The following is a 21444-nucleotide window of genomic DNA, read 5'->3' as shown; positions in this document are numbered from 1 at the left end:
AGGGGAGGAGGGAGAGAGAGAAACATTGATGTGAGAAAAACACATTGACTGGTTGCCTCCTGCATACCACCCTGAACTCACCTGCGCTTGATCTTGTCATTAATTTACAAATTTCCCCTCGCTGGGTATTATTGTGAAATATATACATAAACATTTTGTTCATTTGATAAATGTAAGGTGGAACATCATATTGTGTTGTTGAAAAGCATTTTGAAAATAACTTGGGCTTGATGTGATTTAATCGGTTATGCCCAACTTATTGCTGACACAGACCATAACCTAAGTCTGGAGCAGCTGACGGAGTGGGAGGGTGACGCGGGCCCACGCTCCCGCCAACCGCCAGCGACCCGGTATTGCGGTGGGTGGGGGGCTCCTGGCGCCTACCCACCCCTTTTCCCGGTCGGAGTTGAGCAGAGCCAACGCCGGCGAGGACGTCACGTCGCGCAGGCGCACCACGATGCCAGCTGATACGTGGGTGCCGAGGGAGGGTGTGGGCTGGCGGCGCAGGCGCACGGGCGTCCTGGAGGATCGGGGCGCCTGCGCAGTCGCACTTCCTTAGGCGGCGGCCATGGCGGGACAAGAGGATCCTGTGCAGCGGGAAATTCACCAGGACTGGGCGAACCGGGAGTACATTGAAATCATCACCAGCAGCATCAAGAAAATCGCGGACTTTCTCAACTCGTTCGGTCAGTGGGCGGGCGGCGGGCTGGAGGGAGGTCTCGGAGGTTTGGCCGGGCGCTGAGAAGCTTTGACGGGCTCTCGCCGGGAGACCTCGACTCTTGCTTTTCTCTTCCTCCTCTTCCAGGCCCCACCTTCCTCCTCCCTCCCTGACCCCAGGCTCCACTGGACAGTCCCTGTAGGGTTACCCTGCGCCACGCTGAGCTCATGGGCCTTATTGCCATTACTCCGGATCCGTTGGCAAGTTCTTCCTTTTCCCAGACACGTCAGGCAGCCCCATCCACCCTGGGCGTCCTCTCGTCAGTAGTCTTCTTGCTTCCTTGGCGCCCCGCTTCCCTTCCAGTTCCCACTTGTATTCAGAGTGCACCCTCTAGGTCTAGATTAGAACCTAGCCGTGGCCGTGTCGCTGCGCTGTGGATAGACCCGTGCCGGTTCCCCATCTCCTTCAGGTTCGAGTGGAAACCTTGAGCGCCGTGCCTTTTACTGCCTGCCCCGTTCAGCCTTCTCCGGTCCGGTCCGTTCCTTCCTGTCTCCCCTGTTGGCTGTGCCGAGAGTGGTAGGGGGTAAGGTCAGAGGTCAGGTCCAGGTCGTGTGGAGTCATGGAAATCTTCTCTGTGTTGTTAGTATCTATCCGGCAGTAGGTGTTCTTTCAGCTTCTGGCAAAATCTTTCCTCGGCATGGCCTGCTCATGACAGTCTTTATTCCGTATTCTTCTGGACAGCAATCCTGTAACAGAACCCCATCCCATGTCCTTCAGATGTTTAAGAACTGGGTAGACTTAGTGATTCACAAGGTGTAGGGGCCACATCTAGTGATCTTTTCAAACTCATGTGCTCTGTTCCACGAATTCAGCAAAAGTAAGCAATTAAAATTAAGTAGGGGAAATGAGCTATAAAAAAGATGTTAAAATGTATTATTTTCTAGCTAGAAGAGTGGTGAGTTCTAAGGACAGAGCATGGAATTTGTCAGAAAGCATCAGCAAGAGAAACTAGTTCTCAGTGCAAGACTCAGGACTATGGAGGACACAGAACAAGAACCACTTCCTGAGTCAAATAATTTTTAAAAAATTTTTTTTATTGATTTCAGAGAGTAAGGGAGGGCGAGAGAGAGAGAGCTAGAAACATCAATGATGAGAGAGAATCATTGATCTGCTGCCTCCTGCATGCCCCACACTGGGGATGGAGCCCGCAATGAATAAAACTGTGACCTCCTGGTTCATAGGTTGACACTTAACCACTGAGCCTTGCTGGCCAAGCCTGAGTCAAATAATTTTATATTCAAGATGAAATAATAACTTCAGAACAAAGCAGAACATTGTTTTTTATTAATATATTTACATATAAGGTATATAGGTCTATAAGCTTGATGTATCTTGATATGGTGGACCCTCACTTTCCAGGAATTGGGGATGAAGGTAATATTGAGAGAATAGTATGAATTTATGTCAATAACACATGTTCATATAAAAAGCTTGCTTGTAGTAGGGAATGGTATCAAGAAAGTATAGATCTCAAATACCTTGGAATTTTTTGAGGACTGAGTGAAGGAACATGGTTTAGTGAAAGATAAGTGGGTTTGGAGACAGGAGACGGAAGTTCAAAAAAACTAGATTGATTTTAATGAACTGAAAACATTTGAGAAATACTGACATTTACCCTGATACTCAGATATTCTGAGTTTTTCCTCAGAGATGTTTTTTTAAAAAATTCCATGCAAAATCTTTTAATGTTAGTTCTCATAACTGGTTTCTTCTGCTTTTCCATTAATTAGGGGGTTCTTCACAGCATTCTTTACTCATAACATTCCCTCAAAAGAAGGACCAGGTAAGAGAAACCAAAAGATTGCATGCTAAGGGAAAGATGGAATGATGACAAGATCATAGCTTTGGTTTTGTCTGGAAAGTCAGTGGAAAATAGTTGGAAACATCACTGACACGGAGAGTTTTAGCTTTAAAAAGTAGAATTAAAAAAGACTTCATTCATCTGGTACATAATATCGGATATGTACACATAGAATATCCAAGCAATGCTCTAACCACTGAGAACACCGGCCAGGGCTATATTAACAAACTTTTAATTCACATTTATCTTTGACATAAATCTTCTTGACATATCATAGCCATTAAATTTATATAGTGGGTAAGTCTTGCAACTGACTGAAAATTGAAAAATCTGAGCTTAGTATTTGCCAAGGAGAAATGTATTTTTTTCTTATTTTATTAGTAAAGAAATACCTGCTCTGAGATTTTATCAAATGTGTGTGAGTCACATTTTGTGATTAGATAGAGAATAAAGACTTTTCTTTTTATTCAAGATTTCCAACAAGTCTTAGGCTGAGAAAATAGACACAGAATTCTAATCTTTAGGAGCTGGAAGAAATGACTTCCCTTAGCTGGCTGTTATTCTCCCTTAAGTGATGGCAATGACCTGATGTTTGGAGTAATTACTAGGTGGGTTTTGAAAATTTTGTTCATTTATTTACTTATTTATTTTTAATATATTTTTTATTTTAGAGAGAGGGATAGAAATGTTAATGATGAGAGAGAAAGAATCATTGATTGGCTGCCTCCTGCATGCCCCACACTGGGGATTGAGCCTGCAACCCAGGCATGTGCCCTGACCAGGAATTGAACCATGACCTTCTGGTTTACAGGTTGATGCTCTACCACTGAACCATGCCAGGTTTTGAAAAATAAGTAAGAACAGAATTATGAAGCAAGAGTAAAAGTTAAAGCAATCTGACTTAGCGGATAAAAAGCTGGTGAAAACTTTTAGTTTAGGCAAAGACCAACAGGCTGAAAAACTGGATAAATCATAAGAATACGCTTGAGTATACTGTCCTGGCATTGGATGACTCAAGATGAGTGTATATGGGATGTATTTTTCTATTCTAAGCCCTTAGCATAACTCCTTAGTTCTGATGTGTATCTGTGGGGCTTGCATTGAGTTTATGGTACTATGGTTTGGTGGTGCAAAGATTTAATATGAGTTTACTTTGAGGATGCATCTGGAGCTCTTTGGAAATGGCAGCAGTCCTACAATCCTCACCCTGTGCTTTGGAAAGGGAAGTTTTTGCAAGATAGCCAACGGAACAGCTGTCAGAACAGCTTTTACTCTGTGATTCCAGCTGGTGAGAGTAGAGTTACAATCTCTTCGTAGTTTTCTCTTCAGGGTTGGAGGACCACCTGAACCCAAGAATGCACAGATTATAAAGCAGTGATAACATCCTAGCACTAGGCCTGTTTTGTATTTGGAACTGAAGTTTCTAAAAATAGGTTGTCGTAGATGATGGTTTTGTTTTTTTAAATGTTTTTATTGGTTTTCTTTTAGAGAAAGAAGAAGGGAGAGGAAGAGAGATAGAAACATAGATTGGCTGCCCCCTGCACGCCCCCTTCTGGGGATGGAGCCAGAAACCTGGCCATGTGCCCTGACCGGGAATTGGGGATTGAACCAGCCACCCCTTGGTGCATGGGTTGACGCTCCACCACAGAGCCACACTGGCCTGACAGATGATAGTTTTTTATTTATATATATATATATTTTCTGGTTCTAAAGCTAGAGAAGTGTAACAAAAAATAGAGAATGTGACTTTTTTTAAATCTCAGTTTTTATACTTCACCGACAGATAAAGCAATATACCATGCCTGTTGTGATCCAGCTGTGGGTCAGGTGTCATGGAAAGGAGAAAGTAAAAATAAATGGACAAATTTTAAAAAAATTAGAATTTTGTTGGAGAAATAAGACTTACCTGCAAAAATAATTCAAGAGAAAGACTTGATTTTTGTAGGCTAAGGCTATGTGCATGAGTTCAGAGAAGGAGCTGTTTGCTAACTGGCATTTGTCAGCGGTGATAATGGATATAATTGTCCCTCCTTATTCACTGTTTCACTTTCTATAGTTTCAGTTACGGTCAACTGTGGCTTGAAAATATTAAATGGAATATTCCAGAAACAGACAATTTATAAATTTTAAATTGTGTGTCATTCTGAGCAATGTGATGAAATCTATTACTGTCCCACTCTGTTCTGTCCAGGACATGAATCACCTCCCTTTGTCCTGCATAGCTACGCTATATATACCAACTGCCTGTTAGTCACTTAGTACCCAGCTAGGTTACTGCCATGGTTTCACAGTGCTTGTATTCAAGTAGCCCTTATTTTACTTAATAATGACCCCAAAGCACAAGAGTAGTGATGCTAGTAATTCTGGTATGCCAAAGAGAAGCCATAAAGTGCTTGTTATATATGGTCAGTAGCCTAACACTATATCACAGTGCCTACGTCATTCTCACCTCACGTCATCTCATCACATGGGCATTGTATCTTCATCATCACAAAAAGGATGAATATCTATATATATAAAAGCCTAAGCGACTGGCCAACCACCCGTTGGCTGGTAGCTATGACGCACAATGACAACCAGGGGGCAGACGCTCAATGCAGGAGTTGCCAAGCGACAGCAACTTTGCAGAGTGCCCTCTCACACTCCGTGACCCCTCAGGGGATGTTGGACTGCTGGTTTTGGCCTGATCCCCGCAAGCCAGGCTGAGGGACCCTCATCTGCCGGAAGGATCCCGCTCAGTCCACAGATGCCCTTCGAGCCCTGGCGCCGCCCCAGGTGCAGCTGGCCAGGGAGGGACTATGGAAGGTTGGCTCCAGGGCGGGTCCGGCCCATCTCACCCAGTCCTGCCCTGCTGGCCACCTTCTAATTAATTTACTTTCAGTGTGCATGAATCCGTGCACCAGGCCTCTAGTAGTACAATAAGAAATTTTGAGAGAGACCATACTCACGTTACTTATTGTTATAATTGTTACATCTTATTAATAGTTATTATTAATCTCTGTGTGCCCAATTTATAAATTAAACTTGGGACGCATTACCCGTGGTTAAGGAGGGACTACTATATTACACCATCAAGCACCCTGACAGGACAACTGGCATTTTCAGTTAAAGTCTGGTGATAATGTACACATAAATGCACTCTGGTTTTAGATTTGTTCAGCTGCTGAATGCTTTCTTTATGTTTTATTTGAACCAGAATGTATTTAATGTATATAACTGAAGTTTCTAGAGTTGAACAATTTAAATTTCTCAACACTGCTTATTCATGCAGGCCACTAGCATCATGTTGTTCTTGGATTCTGATTCATGACCAGATTGACAGAGCTAGAACACAACAGCAATCCAGGAAGGAAACCTCCCTCTTACCACCCTGCTTCTTTGGATATTTTTGGCTCTTTTTTATGGGAAATGACAGATTGTCAGTGATAACATTCATGCTGTTACTGAATAGCATACATGATGTGCCTTTGAGCTTCTAAAAACCACACTGAAAGAGACTTGGTCCTGTTGCACAGTCATGGCAAAGTATATCCAGGAAAAGTAGGGTGCTGAGGTGCTTCTACTCAAGCTAGACCTGGGAATTAGAAGAAGCAGTACTAGCAGATAAAAGGACAAGATTGAAAAGAAGAATGAAGAGCCCTGGCCAGTGTAGCTCAGTTGGCTGGAGTGTCATCCCGTACACCAAAAGGTGGAGGGTTCAATTCCTGTTCAGGGCACATGCCTAGGTAAGGGTGTGTATGGGAGGCAGCTGATTGATGTTTCTCTCTCTCTTCCTCTCTGTAAAATGAATTTTTAAAAATTATTTTAAAAAATTAAAGAAGAATGTCCAGAATAGGCAAATCCATACTCCAATATGCACCCCAACTGGGGCTTGAACCCACAACCTAGGTATGTGACCTGATCAAGAATCGAGCCTGCAATCTTTTGGTGTATAGTATGATGCTCCAACCACCTGAGCCACCTGTCCAGAGCACTAGTAGAGGTTTCCTTTAGAGATTATGAAAATTAGAGTATGGTGATCACTGCACAATTCTGTAAATATTCTAAAAACCATTGAATTATATATTTTAAGCAGGTGAACCTTATGGTAATAAATTATATATCAATGAAGCTGTTTCTAAAAATGAATAATGAAGAGTAGCCATGAAGATGGATGAGTGAGAAAGGATCTAATATGAAACAAAAAGAAAAAAGTGAACTAGAGAGTAGAAGAGTCAGGCTGCAAGCAAATTTTAAGGGATGTGGGGAATAAATTATGGCCTCAGAGGCTCAGAAGGATGGTGGCAGTGTAATGGGAAAGAATGCCATGCTGGGTAGTGAGGAAACTGGGTTTTGATCTCAGCTCTGCCACCCTTTTATCCTGTCGGTTACCCATCATGGATACTCCACTTATCTAGGCCTTTGTTTTCCCACTTGTAAAATTAGTGGAGCCCTGGCTCAGTAACTCAGTTGGTTAGAGCATCGTCCCAATATGCCAAGGTTGCAGGTTTGATCCCTGGTCGGGCACATTACAAGAATTAACCAATGAATGCATAAGTAAATGAAACAACAAATCAATGTTTCTCCCTTCCTCTCCCACTAAAAATCAATAAATAAAAATTTTTAAAAAAATTAGTAGACACACTAGAGTCAATCTCCTGTTCCACTAATATACCAGAATCTTTTTTTTTTTTTTCAATAAACATCTATGTGCCAGGCAAAGCCCTAAGATTACAAAGATTAATAAAAGACAATACAGTAGGTCCTCGGGTTATGTCAGAGATCTGTTCCTACGGTGGGACGTAAGGAGATTTTCGCCATAAGTCAGAACCCACCTACATAAGCACCTACGTCACTCACATGGAGCACATACACAGCAGTAATGAAGTGAAACAGTAAAAAAAAATTAAAAGAAAGATAACAATTCCTGACCTTTACTTGTGGTAAGTAAATAATAAAAAATATAAAGCGCATATGTACATATGTCGAAATGATGGAACTTTTTTTTTTTTAAATAAATAAATGGGAGATGGCGACGTAACTACGAAACGACGTACGTGGAGTCTGACATAACCTGAGGACTGCCTGTATCTGCTGTCCTAGCTGGTTTGGCTCAGTGGATAGAGCGTTGTCCTGCGGACTGAAGGGTCCCAGGTTCAGTTTTGGTCAAGGGCGTATGCTTGGGTTGCAGGCTTGATCCCCAATAGGGGGAGTGCAGGAAGCAGCTTTGCCTCATCATTGATGTTTCTATCTCTCTCCCTCTCCCTTCCTCTCCGAAATCAGTAAAATATCTATTTTTAAAAAATGCAATATCTGCCTTTTATTAACTCATTCTACTGGGGAAACAGTCATGTAAATAAATTATAAATCACAAACACATAAGTATCACTTGGTTTTGTGCATGGACATTTATTCATGTCATTAATTATTCTTCAAACTGGTGATTTGTTAATGATTGTTTAATAGTCTCGCATAGATATGTTATACTTTACCAAAGCATTCCTAAGTAATAGTGGTGAACATGGTTTGTTAAATCTTTATCCAAAGCGAGAAATGATAACTGAAGACCAACTATGTAAGTAACTTATGAATTAGAAATTCAGCCATAAATATTTAGGTAAATAACAGAGGAGGGAAAATTATATCCATCTGTCGAACACCTCTTAGAATTCAATTTGAACTGAGCCTTGAAGGAGAATGTTTAGATGAGTAAGATTTGCATATGAAGAAATGAAAATTAAGGCAAGATCAGGGTATAGGAAGATTTGTCTCAAAATGGGTGCCAAAGCACTTTTGCATAACATCCAGGGAAAAGAAAGGTTGTGAGCTAAGTGTTAAATCATTGAGTGGGAGTGTGTCTTAGTGAGTGGATATTTTAGATTTAAGTGAAGATTATTGAGAGACCAGAGGCCCAGTGCATGAAACTCATGCACTGGGGTGTGTGTGTGTGTGGGGGGGTCCCTCAGCCCAGCCTGCACCCTCTCATAGTTTGGGACTCCTTGCTCTGTACCACCCGCCTGCTCACTGCTCCTTATTGCTTGGCTTGCTGCTCCTTAGTGCTGCTGCAGAGGCAGGAGAGGCTCCTGCCACCACTGCTATGCTCGACAGCCGACAGCCGTGAGCCCGGCTTCTGGCTGAGTAGTGCTCCCCTTGTGGGAGCACACTGACCATATGGGGGCAGCTCCTGCCTTGAGCATCTGCCCCCTGGTGGTCAGTGCGCATCATAGTGACCGGTCGTTCTGGTCGTTTCACAGTAATGGTTGTTTAGGCTTTTGTTACATAGATGACTGAACCATGTTGGAAGAAGTCGTAGGAAATAATTAGCATGCCTAGAAACCTTTTTCTCCTGTGTATTGAGAATACTTGTAGAAAGAGTAAAGAAGTCTGTTAGAGAAGTTTGTAGAAGAAAGGTATCTTAGGGGAAACCTACATTTCATTTTGGGTGAGGTGGTGAAAGAAGATTGAAAAAGGTAGAAAAGGAATTTTGCAGATGGAATGTGGACTTCACAGAATATTTGATGTTCAAGTTTTCTCTGATTCTGAAAGGCCTTCGCAGATATTGATGAGACAACGGCACAGCTGTGGCTTCCATTAGCTTAGAAACACTGATATCTTCCCTTCTTCCTACAGTCTCTGCTGTGTCTTGGCCTCTGCTTTTCCTCACTATTGAGATTATTTTCTTTCTCTTTATTTTTCCTCTCTTGAAACTCTTAGTTTGCCTATTACCAAATGGTCATCTGTACAGCATTGGTCTGTTAGTTTCCTATTGCTGCCATGACAAATTACCACAAAGATAGCAGCTTAAACCACATAAATGTATTATTTTACAGTGGTGTAGATCAGAAGTCCAAGACTGGCTCACTGCTGAAATCATGATGTCAGCAGGGTGCCTTCCTTTCTGGAGGCTCTCGGAGAGGATGGGATTTCTTGCTCATTGGGTTGTTGGCAGACTGGTTGTCTGCTGAGAGCTGTTCCCAGCTTCTAAAGGTCACTTGCAGCTCTTGGCTCATGGCCCCCTTTCTCCATCTTCAAAACCAGCAATGGCAAGTTGAGCCCCCTCACACTTTGAGTCTTTTTCTGCCTTTACTCTTCCTTTCTCATCTACATTTTAGGGCTTGTGATTAGATTGGGCTCATCTAGACAATCCAGGAACTCAAGATTCTTAACTTTAATCATATCTACAAACTCCCTTTTGTCATGTAGAATACATACTCACAGGTTCCAAGGATTAGGACGTGGACATCTTTGGGAGCCATATTCTCTGCCTACCACAGATCCACTGTAAGCAGCTGTGTTCCTAAGATACTTCTCACCTTGTCCTCTGCTTTGCCTACCTGCTCCCATTTGTACTCTACATGATATATCATTCCTCTTCTTCAGCTTAGGAGTGTGTGTGTGTGTGTGTGTGTGTGTGTAATGACATTAATCCTGAATATCATTCTCCTTTTACTAGATATGTCTTGTCGTTCAAGACTTGCAACACTAAATGAGAAATTGACAGCCCTTGAACGGAGAATAGAGTACATTGAAGCAAGGGTGAGTATGATGGCCAACATGTTTCCTTATGCGGTTAGTCAGTGGCTGTGCAAGAGAGAACACATATTGCTACGTCTTGCTAAAACAAACTGGCAAGCAGAAATAGTTTAGAGAAGTACTTTGCTTAAATTTGAACCAGATTTCTGAGACTCTAAAACTATCTTCTTTTCTACCACTCTATTGCTTAGGATCTAAAATACCTCTATCCTTTTGAATTTATCTAATGGTCAATTTTCCTTCTACAGGTGACAAAAGGTGAGACCCTCACCTAGGACTGTGCCAGACTGCTGCTGGGAAGTTGCTTTACAGAACACAGGCCTACGTGGGAAAGATCCCAGCAGCCTTCCACTTCTTCTCTCTCCTTAAAGAGCAACAGGGCTTATTCTTGTTTTTCTTTCTTCAAAAATGTGGCCTTTGGGCTCTGCCATGTTCATCTGGCAGTGTGATATGGCATGTGGGGAGAAGTCCAGGGGAACTCTTGAAAACATTACACATTTTACCTTTTCAGTAACATTTTGTAAAACTACTTGTCAATGTATTTGAGGCACTCAGAGCCAAAAGCCTGGGACTCTTTATTAAGGTTCTCTCTCTCTCTCTCCCTCTCTCTCTCTCTCTCTCTCTTTTTCTCTCTCCTCTCTCAGATTTTCCTTACAGTTCTCATTGCCTCTGCATTGATTCTATAAACAGTCTTTTCTCCTCCCTACCTTTGTTGGGAGGTAGCAGACAGTCCTGGCTGAGAGACTCATGCCCTGGCAAGGTGGCTGCCAGAGAATGTTGTTGCTAATCTACCAGTTTTTTGTCCTTATGGGGAGGTCAAGGCCAGGTCTCCACTTGGTTTGAAGGGACATTTTCAGATTTTTCTTTCTGTCACTTGGGGTGTTTGCCTCTGATATTTCCCTAATAAACTCCTCAACTTTATCTGACTGCTGTGATTGTGGTGGGAGAGGAGCTAGAGATGGGACTCCTGTATTCCACAGAAATCTGATGTGTGGAATTATTCTAACAAAACTTTCAGGTGTAGCTGCTTGATCAAAACCTAGGTGGCTTACCAGCCCGAGCTCTCATATTTGGACTTTGAGCTGACTGATTTATCCTGGGAATCATTTGGTCATTCAGCAGGTACTTGCCAAGTGCTTACTTTGTAGATATGTTATGTCCCAATAAAAGATACATCGTTGAATGAAGTGTGATGCTTACATTCTATTGCAGTACCAGCATTCACACAATTTAACCATAATCCAGGGTTTTAAAACCAGGTTTTATAAGGTACAAGCCAAATGTCTACTTTTTTTTAAAGCTAATAGTTTAAACAGAAGAATGTAAAACTTGTCATTTCCAAAGCTTGCAACCTTGTTCAAAGGCTTATACAGTCACCTAGAAGTCATTCAGTATTGCCCTTTTCCTTTCCTCAGTCCCTGCCATCCTACCATGCTAATACTACAGCTCTGGGTTGATGAATTCTCTAATTTAGTGTCTGCCTCCTACAATGTACTTGGGTGCCGCCTCTTATATTACCCAGCTGAATGCCTTGCAGAAGGTGGGTAATCAATAAATAACAATTGAACTGACTTATAGAGCTCAAGCTGCTTTGTACTTTTAGAACCCTTGCTTAGATCTTTGGAAAATAGTGCCTTCATTTAAAAATGGGATTTTAGCCCTACCTGGTTTTGCTCAGTGTGAATAGAGCATTGGCCCCAAGGACTGAAGGGTCCCAGGTTCGATTCCAGTCAAGGGCATGTACCTCAGATTCCTGGCCCCAGTCGGGGCATGTGTGGGAGGCAACCAGTTGATAACACATCGATGTTTCTGTCTTTTCCCCTCCCTTACACTCTCTCTCTAAAAATCAATGGAAAAATGTCCTGGGGTGAGGATTAACAACAAAAACACCACACACAAGCAAAACTTTATAAAAATCGAATTTTGCAATGGAGACAAAACTGACATTTGATTTGGTAGTGCTGTTTTTTGAACATTATTGAGCTCATCTCAGAGTGTTTTTTTTTAATTATTTTTTTTCCTTTATTGATTAAGATATGACAAATGTGTCCTTATCCCCCCATTGTCCCCTCATCCCCCCAATCCTGCCCTCACCCTCAGAGTGTTTTTAAGAGTCACTTGAGTTCATTATTAATAGTATCTCCCCTATCCAGGATAAAGAATTACATACTTCTAAAGTTCAAGTTTTAGGTTATCTGGTGTTCTGTAGTCAATTTAACAGATATTTATTGAGTTCCTCCTATATACAAGGACTATAACATGAGAGAATAATAGGGGCAAAAGTGATGATAACCTATAAGCCGGAAAAGCTCTCCAATGAGATTACATGTGAAAATGCTTGATAAATTTCTTATGGCCCAATAGATATTGCTCAGTTAATCTATATAAAAACCTAAGCGATTGTTCGACCATTAGCTATGACACGTACTGACCACCAGGGGGCAAATGCTCAACGCACAGGCATGGAAACATGGAACAGACTGATGAATCTCAGAGGGAAGGGGAGGGGGAGAAGGAAGGGTGGGAAGAGATTAACCAAAGATCTTATATGCATGCTAGAGGCCCCGTGCACAGATTCGTGCACCCGTGGGGTCCCTTGGCCTGGCCTGCAGGGATCGGGCCAAAACCGGCAGTTCGACATCCCCTGAGGGATCCTGGATTGCAAGAGGGTGCAGGCTAGGCGGAGAGACTCCATGCACCGAGGTGCATGAATCCATGCATCAGGCCTCTAGTTTATTAATATCAAAGTAATGTTCCTAAAAAAGTTAGCACCCTAAGTAATACCTGTTGCTAATGGTAATCTGCTGCTTGTAAAGAGAGCCACTGGTAACATTTGGTATGGGAGACAAGTGAATCTGACCTCTTCTAGTAGTAATAACTTCTCCGTTTTATCTGGCATTTAAAGGTGTCCGTGATTTTCTGTGTTATCACTCCATTTATAAAATGCCTTGGCTTGATCAAGGATATATAGCTAATATTGTCTATAATTTATTGAGTGTTACGTGTGCTAGATGGACTAAGTGCTTTATGTACTTTATTTTATTTAAGCTTTAAGCCCTGAGAACAGGAGGCATTCTTAACTCCACATAATAGGTTTAGAACAAGTTTAGAGGCTGGAACTTGTCCAGAGTCATACAATATCAGTGAAGGTGCTGGGATTTGAACCTATACCTACCTGACTCAGGCTGCTCTAACCATTCTACTTCTGAATGTGGTATAACCAGATCTAAAACTTATTTTCTCATATCTAGGCCAGAACTGTTTCACTATATTCACAGTAGATACTTTAAGGCTATTACACACCTATATTTGTCTTATATGCCTCCTCACCATCCTTTTGTAAAGAAGGCTTTGTGGGCTTTTGCTCTGTCTTGATGTTTATATTGTCTAGTGTCACTTTTCCCAGCTTCCTTTCTCTATGTTATACTTTCTGGAAGTCTTGGAAGTACTGGAATTTAGTCAACTCCATACTTCCTCTATCTCTGGGTTAGAGATACATCTGGAGCCACAAGAAGCAGTTATAACTCCCTTCTGAAAGAGCTTATTTGGTCAGGTTCCAGAAACGGATTTTACTCTCAAGTTATACACATCTTTGCTCACAGGTCATTGCAGTCTATAAATAGTGTTATGCTAAATGATTTATTTAATTCTCAATGTGTCACTTCAACTTAAGCAATTAGAGTTCTGATTATAGGCATACCTCATTTTATTACATGCCACAAATGTTGCATTATTTTACAAATTGAAGGCAAGCCCTTCCACCAGCAAAAAGGTTATGACTCACTATATTGCGATACTGGGGGTGGTCTGGAACCCAAACGGCAGTATTCCCAGTGTGTTCCTGTACTAAAATTTCCCCTCACTGAGGACGATAGTTAATATTTTACATTTTAACCTATGTTTAGTAAGTCATTCTATTTTTTTTAACAACTAAGGTGTTGACAGGATAGTTTTATTTTAAAATACATTTTTATTGATTTCAGAGAGGAACACAGAGAGAGAAACATCAATGATGAGAATCACTTTGTAATACTTTAAGCAATAAAAAAAAAATAATTAAAAAAATGATGAGAATCATTGATCGGCTGCCTCCTGCATGCCCCCTACTGGAGATTGAGCCTGCAATCTGAGCATGTGCCCTTGACTGGAATTGAACCCGGGACCCTTCAGTCCTGCAGGCTGATGCTCTATCCACTGAGCCAAACCAGCTAGGGCAATAGTTGTTCTGATTTGAACCATAAGGAGAATGGGTTTCAGAGATATGTTAAATATATCCAGATTTTATTAGTCCAAATTGTTTTCATTCATCTCACCATAATGAAAAATTAGTTCTTTTTCTTGTTCATATATTAGATATTGTAGGGAACTTATCCACATTGTGCTTCTCTTCCTTTCCTCATGAAATCTTAATGATTTCTAAAGGATAATTATGAAGGACTTTTCCTATTTTTTAACTTGAGTGGAAATGAGCTAAATAGGAAAAATCTCTGTTCTTCATAAGAGCCCTCAAGGGAATTTTTTCTTTCCCATACACTTGAAAGTGTTTTCTACCTGGCAATTTGGTTTAATTCATATATTTATTGGAAAAAAAAAAACTAGAGTAAGGGGTTTGAACTAGTGAGCTATTAGGCATAAATAGATTATACATATCTTGATAATAAAGCAGTTTTCAATCTTTTTAAAAACTAAGCTTGAACGATTTTCAGAAGCAGGAAAATAGGGAACTGATTTTTTGGGCATTAGAGATGTACCAAGTTCTGTTGTCTTGCTCTTGTTCAAGATTCACTTAGTTCACTTAAAGTTCAAAGTCACTCACTACTTTGAACTTTCCACCTTTATTTCATAAAGGTAGACCTATGTTTGTGAACAGTGTTATTGGGCCATACTAAGTGGATAGAAAGCCTATTATTTTTTTAAATATATTTTTATTGATTTCAGAGAGGAAGGGAGAGGGAGAGAAACATCAATGAAATAGAATCATTGATCGGCTGCCTCCTGCACACCCCCTACTGGATCGAGCCCGAAACCCAGGCATGTGCCCCTGACCAGAATCCATCCTGGGACCCTTCAGCCTGAAGGCCTACGCTCTATCCATGGAGCCAAACCGGCTAGGGCAAGAGCCTATTATTTATCTCTCGGCTCCTTGCCAGCATTTGTATTCAGTTTCATACTGTTGCCTGCAAAAAAAACATTTGTCTCCACTTGCCTGTGGAGAATGTGTTAGGGAAGTTTGCAGGCAGTGGTGCCATTAGTAACCACAAAAATACAGCTGATTTCTGAAGGCAGTGGCTGTCAAGTAGAGTAAACAAGAAAATCAGGTTGGGTTAGTGCTCTCAAGTTTGTTTTTCTGGAGAAAAACCAGCCTGAACAAAGGTTGTCCAAAGATTATGTTAGGTCACAATCTTTTGATAATAAAACTTAAAGGTGAGAAAAAATTTTAGAGAGAATCTAGTCCACTCCTGCCTTTTGAAAATGAAGACGCGAGCCCAGACAGGTTGTGTGACACGCCCATCTAGTTACATGGTGGCAAAGACAACACTAAAACCCAGGTCTTATTCCCGGATCAAGTGACAGCCAGAGCCATTCAGGGTCTCCCAAGTCGGTTTTGTTTTCTGTGCCACGCTGGTCCTTTATTAGCCTCTCCCTGGATCTCATTGACAACCTGAAAGAGTAAAAGGGCAGTTGTCACATGTAGCTAAGTGGTGTCCATTGCATTAACATTTGCATTTGCAAAAAAGTGGGGGCACAGTTTCCTTTGGCACCTTGGGCTTGAGACTACCAAGTGTGAGATTGGTATTGTGCCTTAATCCACATCCTTCTGGTATTAAGGATCTGCATTTCCCAACCATAACATGTTTTTTGTTTAAATAATATGTTTATTAATAAGCAATAACAACATGATATAATAAGATGATATAAAAACAATATGAAAACAACAAAAACATCTAAAAACATGATAGGAAAATAACACTGATACAAACAAGTGATAAATTGGTTAAACTTATTCTAATATCTCCCTGTATTCCACCACATTAAGAGTGAAAACACTGAGAGTGCTTTACTAATTTCCCTTGTGCTGAAGTATTTACAACTTTAACATCACACGCTCTTTGAACTCGAGAGAAAGCAACATACAACTGACCATGTCCGAAAACGGGTTCAGGTAGGAATATTTCTACTCTGTCTAGAGATTGTCCTTGTGATTTATTAATAGTCATCCCAAATGCTGGCATCATGGGAAACTGTCTTTGAATCAATTTAAAATAGAGGCCAGTGTCAGATGGGGACAAATCAATTCTTGGAATCAGAACAACCTCTCCCTCTGCAGATCCTGTTAATACTTCTGCTTCGATTATGTTAGGTCACAATCTTTTGATAATAAATTGAAGACCATTACAAAGACCTATTTACTATTAAGATTTCTCAATAGCATGATGATTGCACCCACTTTCAATTTTAATTTATGACACGGCATTCCTGAAGGAGTAATACTATTAAGAAATTCGATAGGAAATTTTTCCTTTTCAGCATCATCTGTTGAATCAATGGAATCATCATTCAAATATGTGTGAAAATTTCCGTTGAGTATATCCAAAATTTCTTCATTTAATTTTTGAACCTGCTCATTTTTTGGAGAAATGATCGGATGTGTAGCCTCATTTTTAATGAGGTACATTGTGCCAATAGTCCCCCTTTAGATACATTCTGTCACCCACGCCGCCTTTTTTCAACTTCAGAGGCACGTTGCTCTTCAGACATTTTCTGTCGATAATAACGCCTTCTTTCAGCTTCAGAGGTACATTGCTCTTTAGGCATTTTCTGCTGCGGGACCTGTCTCCAAGCCCGGCACACAGCCCCGCCCACCTGAACGCGTCTGGCGTCCTTGCAGCATCCCAGGCCACGGTGTCTTTCCACGAATACCTCCATCCAGCGTGCTTTCCCTTTCTCCAACAAGGCGATCACATTTGGCTTCTGACGGGACAGTCCGAGAGAGACCAGGGTCTGGTAGTTCTCCAACACGACGTCCTTGTACAGACCTCTCTGCACGGGCCTCGGCCTCTCCCACTCCTCCTGGGAGAAGTAGATGGCCAGGTCCCCGAACGTCACTGCCGCCCCGGACTTGGGCTTCACCCGTGTGGTGGCATCCTTTCCTCCTCCCCATAGTCCTCGTGTGAGGAGGGGCAGCGCGCAGGGCAGGTGGGGTGGATAAGTACATGGCCTGCTCCCCCTGCGCTGCTCAGGTGGAATGCGTTGCTCCGGGCAGCGCCGTCCTGTGGTTTCTCATGGCCACGCAAGCGCACCCTGAGCCAGAGAAGCACGTTCTTGTCCACAAGATGTTCTCCGAGGACCTCAGCAGGGCTCGGTCCTCTCGGGTTGCTTCCCAGCGGCGCCCACCCTGACTCCAGCGCAAACATCGCCTCCATCCGAGGGCCCCCCCTCCCTGCGCCTGCGCAGTCACCTCCGGGAACTCAGCCCCGTCCCCTCATAACGTTTTTGTTTTTAAATAATTTTTTGTGCCTTGGCCAAAAATTTTTTTTGTGGCTCGGTTAAGTATGGTCCTGTGCACCAGGAGGTTGCTGGTTCGATTCCCAGTCAAGGGCACATGTCTGGGTTTCTGGCTTGGTCCCAGTAGGGGGTGTGCAGCAGATCAATGTTGTACTCTCACATCCATGTTTCTCTCTCTTCCTTCCTCTCTCTAAAAATCAAGGTATTCTTTAAAGAATAATATTAATATTTTTTGTAAAATAAATTTTGGACTTGTAGAAAAGTTTCAACAATAGTACAAAGAATTTCTATACATCATAAGACATTTTGAATTGAGATTTACTTTTATCCTTAAATTTGAACTCATTCAATGTGACAATTCCAGTGTGACCTTAAGAGTAAAATGGAAAATAAGTGCATTATAAGGTGAAATCCATTTTGTTGACATAATTTTAAAGATGTCCCAGTTTAATAAATGATAAAGTAACTCAGTTTGGCATTGATAAACCATTTGTCTAAGAAGTTGTTCATTATTAGCATTTAAATTTTTTTTTATATTGATTGACTTTAGAGAGAGAGGAAAGGAGAGAGACATTGATTTGGCTTCTTGTATGTGCTCTGACCAGAGATCAAACCTACAAAAATGGTGTCTGGGGACAATGCTCTAACCAACTGAGCTATCTGGTCAGGGCCTGTTAGTTAGCATTAAATGCATTGTATGTCACCCTGACAGGTGGTTCACCTTTACCTTTCTTACTTCTAAGCTCCAAGAGCCCTTCCTTTGCCTCTATAACTTGTTTCCTAAGCCCATTTTCTTCTACAAAATAGTTCTACTTCTATATACAGTAGTTTGAGTCTTGGCTTTGAATTGTTTCCTAGCCAGAATTCAAGTAGTGAGGTTGCTGAACTCAGGTCTGGTATAACCCCACTGGTCTAACACCTGGTGCTGTTTCGCTACCGCCAAGTGTGAATTTCAGAGGGCACACACTGCAGTGTGAAAAGTGATTCCCTTTTCAGTTTCCTTTAATCTTTCTTTTAAAAAAAATCTTTCTAAAAAAAACCAACAACTTTCTGATTATGTTCAGGAGAGTGTTGGTTTGACAACTAACACGTGGCTAATCCCTTTAAAGCAAAAGCAGGGTCAAGTGCTTTAAACAAACAATAGATAGCTTGGCCAGGCGTGGCTCAGTGTTGAGTGTTGACCTACGAATCAGGAGGTAGAGGTTTGATCCCCAGTCAGGGCATATGCTGGATGCAGCTGGTCAATGATTCTCCCTCATTGATGTTTCTCTATCTCTCTCCCTCTCCCTTCCTTCTTAAAATCAATAAAAATTTATTTAAAAAACAAACAATAGATACAAAATAACTTGTTTTGTTTTCTTTGAACTTAGTTCCACTGTACTCTTTTATGGCAAGGGATAATGAATTTCTATTGATAGTACTAATATAAAAATTCTTCTCAAACTTGGTTTAATTGCTTGCATATGCATAGAATATCTTTGAAAGGAATTGTTAGGTGGCTCAGGAGGCGGCGTAGGAAATAAAGAGAGTCCAGTTAATCAGAAAAGAAAGAAAGGAAAGGCTTTATTCTGGGTCCCTGGGCTGCCCACGGATCCCAAAGACAGGGCACGTGGATCCGCACCAACAGGGAGGGGGGCGCTTTTTTTATACAGCTGTTCAGTGAGGGCGGGGGAGCATGAGCTGTGGGAGTTCCCGCTGCCGGGGTCCTCACGGTTTCCAGGTGTCGTCATCTGCCTGGTAGCTGACCTGTTAGGAATTCCAGGGCGGGACCGGTATCTGCGTCACCATCTACCTGGTGCACTGGCCAGTTACGGATTCTAGGAAGGGCACAGTATCTACATCACCATCTGCCTGGCTGAGGCATGCATCAGCTCCTGGATCCCCTTTCGACCTAACAGGAAGTACAAAAAACTGATACTTGCTGCCTCCAGGGACTCTTTCTGGGTGGCTAGGGGAAGAGAGGGAAGATTTTTATACTTAATTTTGTGACCCCAAATGGAGAGAAAACGATTAATGAGAAAATAAATAAACAATAGCGCAGATGGTAGGGAGAATATGGCAAAAAGCATAATGGCCTTAAGAGGATGAATAAAACTACGGAAACTAACAGGAGGAAAGAAAAACAAATTTCTAAGGGAAACCCGGGAATGGGGTGACCGAGCGCCACCCACTGCCTCCGTGAAAATTGGCCCCTGTGGCGCGGGGGGGGGGGGGATCCATCTGCGCATGCGCATAGCCTCAATGCGCATTGGCCCCTGTGGCTAGGGAGATTCATCTGCGCATGCGCATAGCCGCCAACCAGCACATGTCTGCGAAGGTACGCTCCGCCCTCCACCGAGAGCTGTGATACGGCGCGTCCGTTTGGAGGCCCCGCCCCGCCCCTTGTGGTCCGCGAATCCCGAGGCTCGGAGGCCGGGGTTGTCTAGGCGCCCGAGGTAGTGACCTGGAAGGCGGGGAGCCTGCGGGAGGCCGGGGTGGGCGCTGAGGAGGACGCTCCCTCAGAGTACCGCTCGGGAGAGTGGGATCCGGAGGCGGCAGGCTCCGCGGAGGAGATGGAGGCTGGGAGGCCGCGGCCGGTGCTGCGCTCGGTGAACTCGCGCGAGCCGTCCCAGGTCATCTTCTGCAACCGCAGCCCGCGCGTCGTGCTTCCTGTGTGGCTCAACTTCGACGGCGAGCCGCAGCCCTACCCCACGCTGCCGCCGGGCACGGGCCGCCGCATGCACAGCTACCGAGGTAGGGTCGCCCTTTCGCGGTCCGGCCGCGCCGCCCCCTTTCAGCGCCTGCCCGCCGGCCGGTGCTGAGCTGGGCCCGGCGCTCTAGGCCTGAGAGCACCGGCAACGGTGGCACGAACTCATCGAATCCCCTCCACCATCCGGGAGGCCGGAGCTGTTGTCATTATTATTCCCATTTACGCCTGAGGAACTGAGGCCCCAAAGAGGTAGTGACAGATCCAAGTTGACGCTGCTACTAAGTGGTAGGCATTCTTCTCTAGAAAACTGGTTAATTTGCATTCGATGGTGGCTTTCCCCCCGACCCCCTTCCACGATAGTTACCCTAAAAGCAGTGCTCCGTCCCTAATGCCCATTTGTTCAGTCCCTGAGTGGAAGAATCTCACATTCTTCGACGCCCTCAGTGGGCCAGGTCCGCGTAGGCGCCGTGTATGCATGGAGAACACAGCCCAGTGGGGAGTCAGACCAATGCAGGCACAGATGAGAGCAAGCCATGTCAACTTTGCTGCGATAGGAACAGAGCACAGAGGGCTGCTGGAGCTTGCAGCCGGCATCTGCTCAGTGAGGGGGCGGCGGCGGCGGCGGGAGAGGGTGGTGGTGGTGATGGTGGTTGGTGGTGGTGGTGATGGTGGTGGTGGTTGATGGTGGTGGTGGTGATGGTGGTGGTGGTTGATGGTGGTGGTGGTGATGGTGGTTGGTGGTGGTGGTGATGGTGGTGGTGGTTGATGCTGGTGGTGGTTGATGCTGGTGGTGGGTGAGAAGAGGGTGGTGCTGGCGGTGGCCGGACGTGCTTGAAGAACCAGGTGATGATGCCGCTGACCCCCTCCGAACAACGATCACGGCCGAGATCACGGAGGTTTTGTTTATCCCCCCTTACCTACCCCCACACGCCACCCCCGGCAAGCGACCCCCCCCTCCACCACAGGCCAAACAAAGTAAAACCACGGAACCCACAACATTTTTTTTTTTATAGATATACGACTACCTGTGGGTAGTTTGGGCAACCCCCCCTTGGTTTTTCCTTTTCTTCTGTTTCTTTTGGCTTTTACTTTTTCTTTTTTTTATTTGGGTAGTAATCACCCACCAATTTCAAATATCATTTAAATATATATACTATTCCACTCTCTCTTGTCCCGCCTCTCCTCTTCCACCCCCGGCCACCGACCCCCCGTTTTTTA

At 43.3% G+C, this 21444-nt stretch overlaps 2 protein-coding genes and 1 long non-coding RNA gene across 5 annotated transcripts in view; 2 read left to right on the top strand and 1 right to left on the bottom strand.

Moving 5' to 3' along the window:
• The first annotated feature begins 524 nt into the window (after positions 1–524).
• On the top strand, positions 525–11219 carry BRK1 (BRICK1, SCAR/WAVE actin nucleating complex subunit). The gene is made up of 3 exons (XM_006083848.3): positions 525–686; positions 9952–10034; positions 10280–11219. The coding sequence occupies exons 1-3, from the start codon at positions 569–571 to the stop codon at positions 10304–10306; spliced, it is 228 nt and encodes a 75-aa protein (XP_006083910.1). The 5' UTR covers positions 525–568; the 3' UTR covers positions 10307–11219.
• A 7852-nt stretch (positions 11220–19071) lies between these two features.
• LOC106696192 lies at positions 19072–20114 on the bottom strand. Its single transcript, XR_001347094.2, has 2 exons — positions 19981–20114; positions 19072–19428 (listed from the first exon to the last, which is right to left on the bottom strand). It is a non-coding gene; the product is annotated as an uncharacterized LOC106696192 (long non-coding RNA).
• Positions 19907–21444, top strand: part of VHL (von Hippel-Lindau tumor suppressor) — a 13419-nt gene continuing 11881 nt past the window's right edge. For 2 of the 3 annotated variants that reach the window (XM_014451327.2, XM_023749664.1), the window contains exon 1: positions 19907–20270. In XM_014451327.2, the coding sequence (XP_014306813.1) occupies positions 20090–20270 (181 nt within the window). In that variant the 5' untranslated portion in view covers positions 19907–20089. The remainder of the gene's footprint in view (positions 20271–21444) is intronic. The other variant, XM_014451326.2, reaches the window with a different exon arrangement.

This window comes from Myotis lucifugus, unplaced genomic scaffold, assembly GCF_000147115.1.
Source record: "Myotis lucifugus unplaced genomic scaffold, Myoluc2.0 scaffold_8, whole genome shotgun sequence".
Taxonomy (NCBI): domain Eukaryota; kingdom Metazoa; phylum Chordata; class Mammalia; order Chiroptera; family Vespertilionidae; genus Myotis; species Myotis lucifugus.
This window is presented reverse-complemented; position numbering and strand designations above follow the sequence as displayed.

Bases quoted from the DNA above. Each gene is read 5' to 3' on its own strand.
- BRK1 (XM_006083848.3), top strand. From the start codon at position 569: ATGGCGGGACAAGAGGATCCTGTGCAGCGGGAAATTCACCAGGACTGG. The intron at 687-9,951 runs GTCAGTGGGCGG...TCCTTTTACTAG, and splicing joins GGACTTTCTCAACTCGTTCG to ATATGTCTTGTCGTTCAAGA. The intron at 10,035-10,279 runs GTGAGTATGATG...TTCCTTCTACAG, and splicing joins TAGAGTACATTGAAGCAAGG to GTGACAAAAGGTGAGACCCT.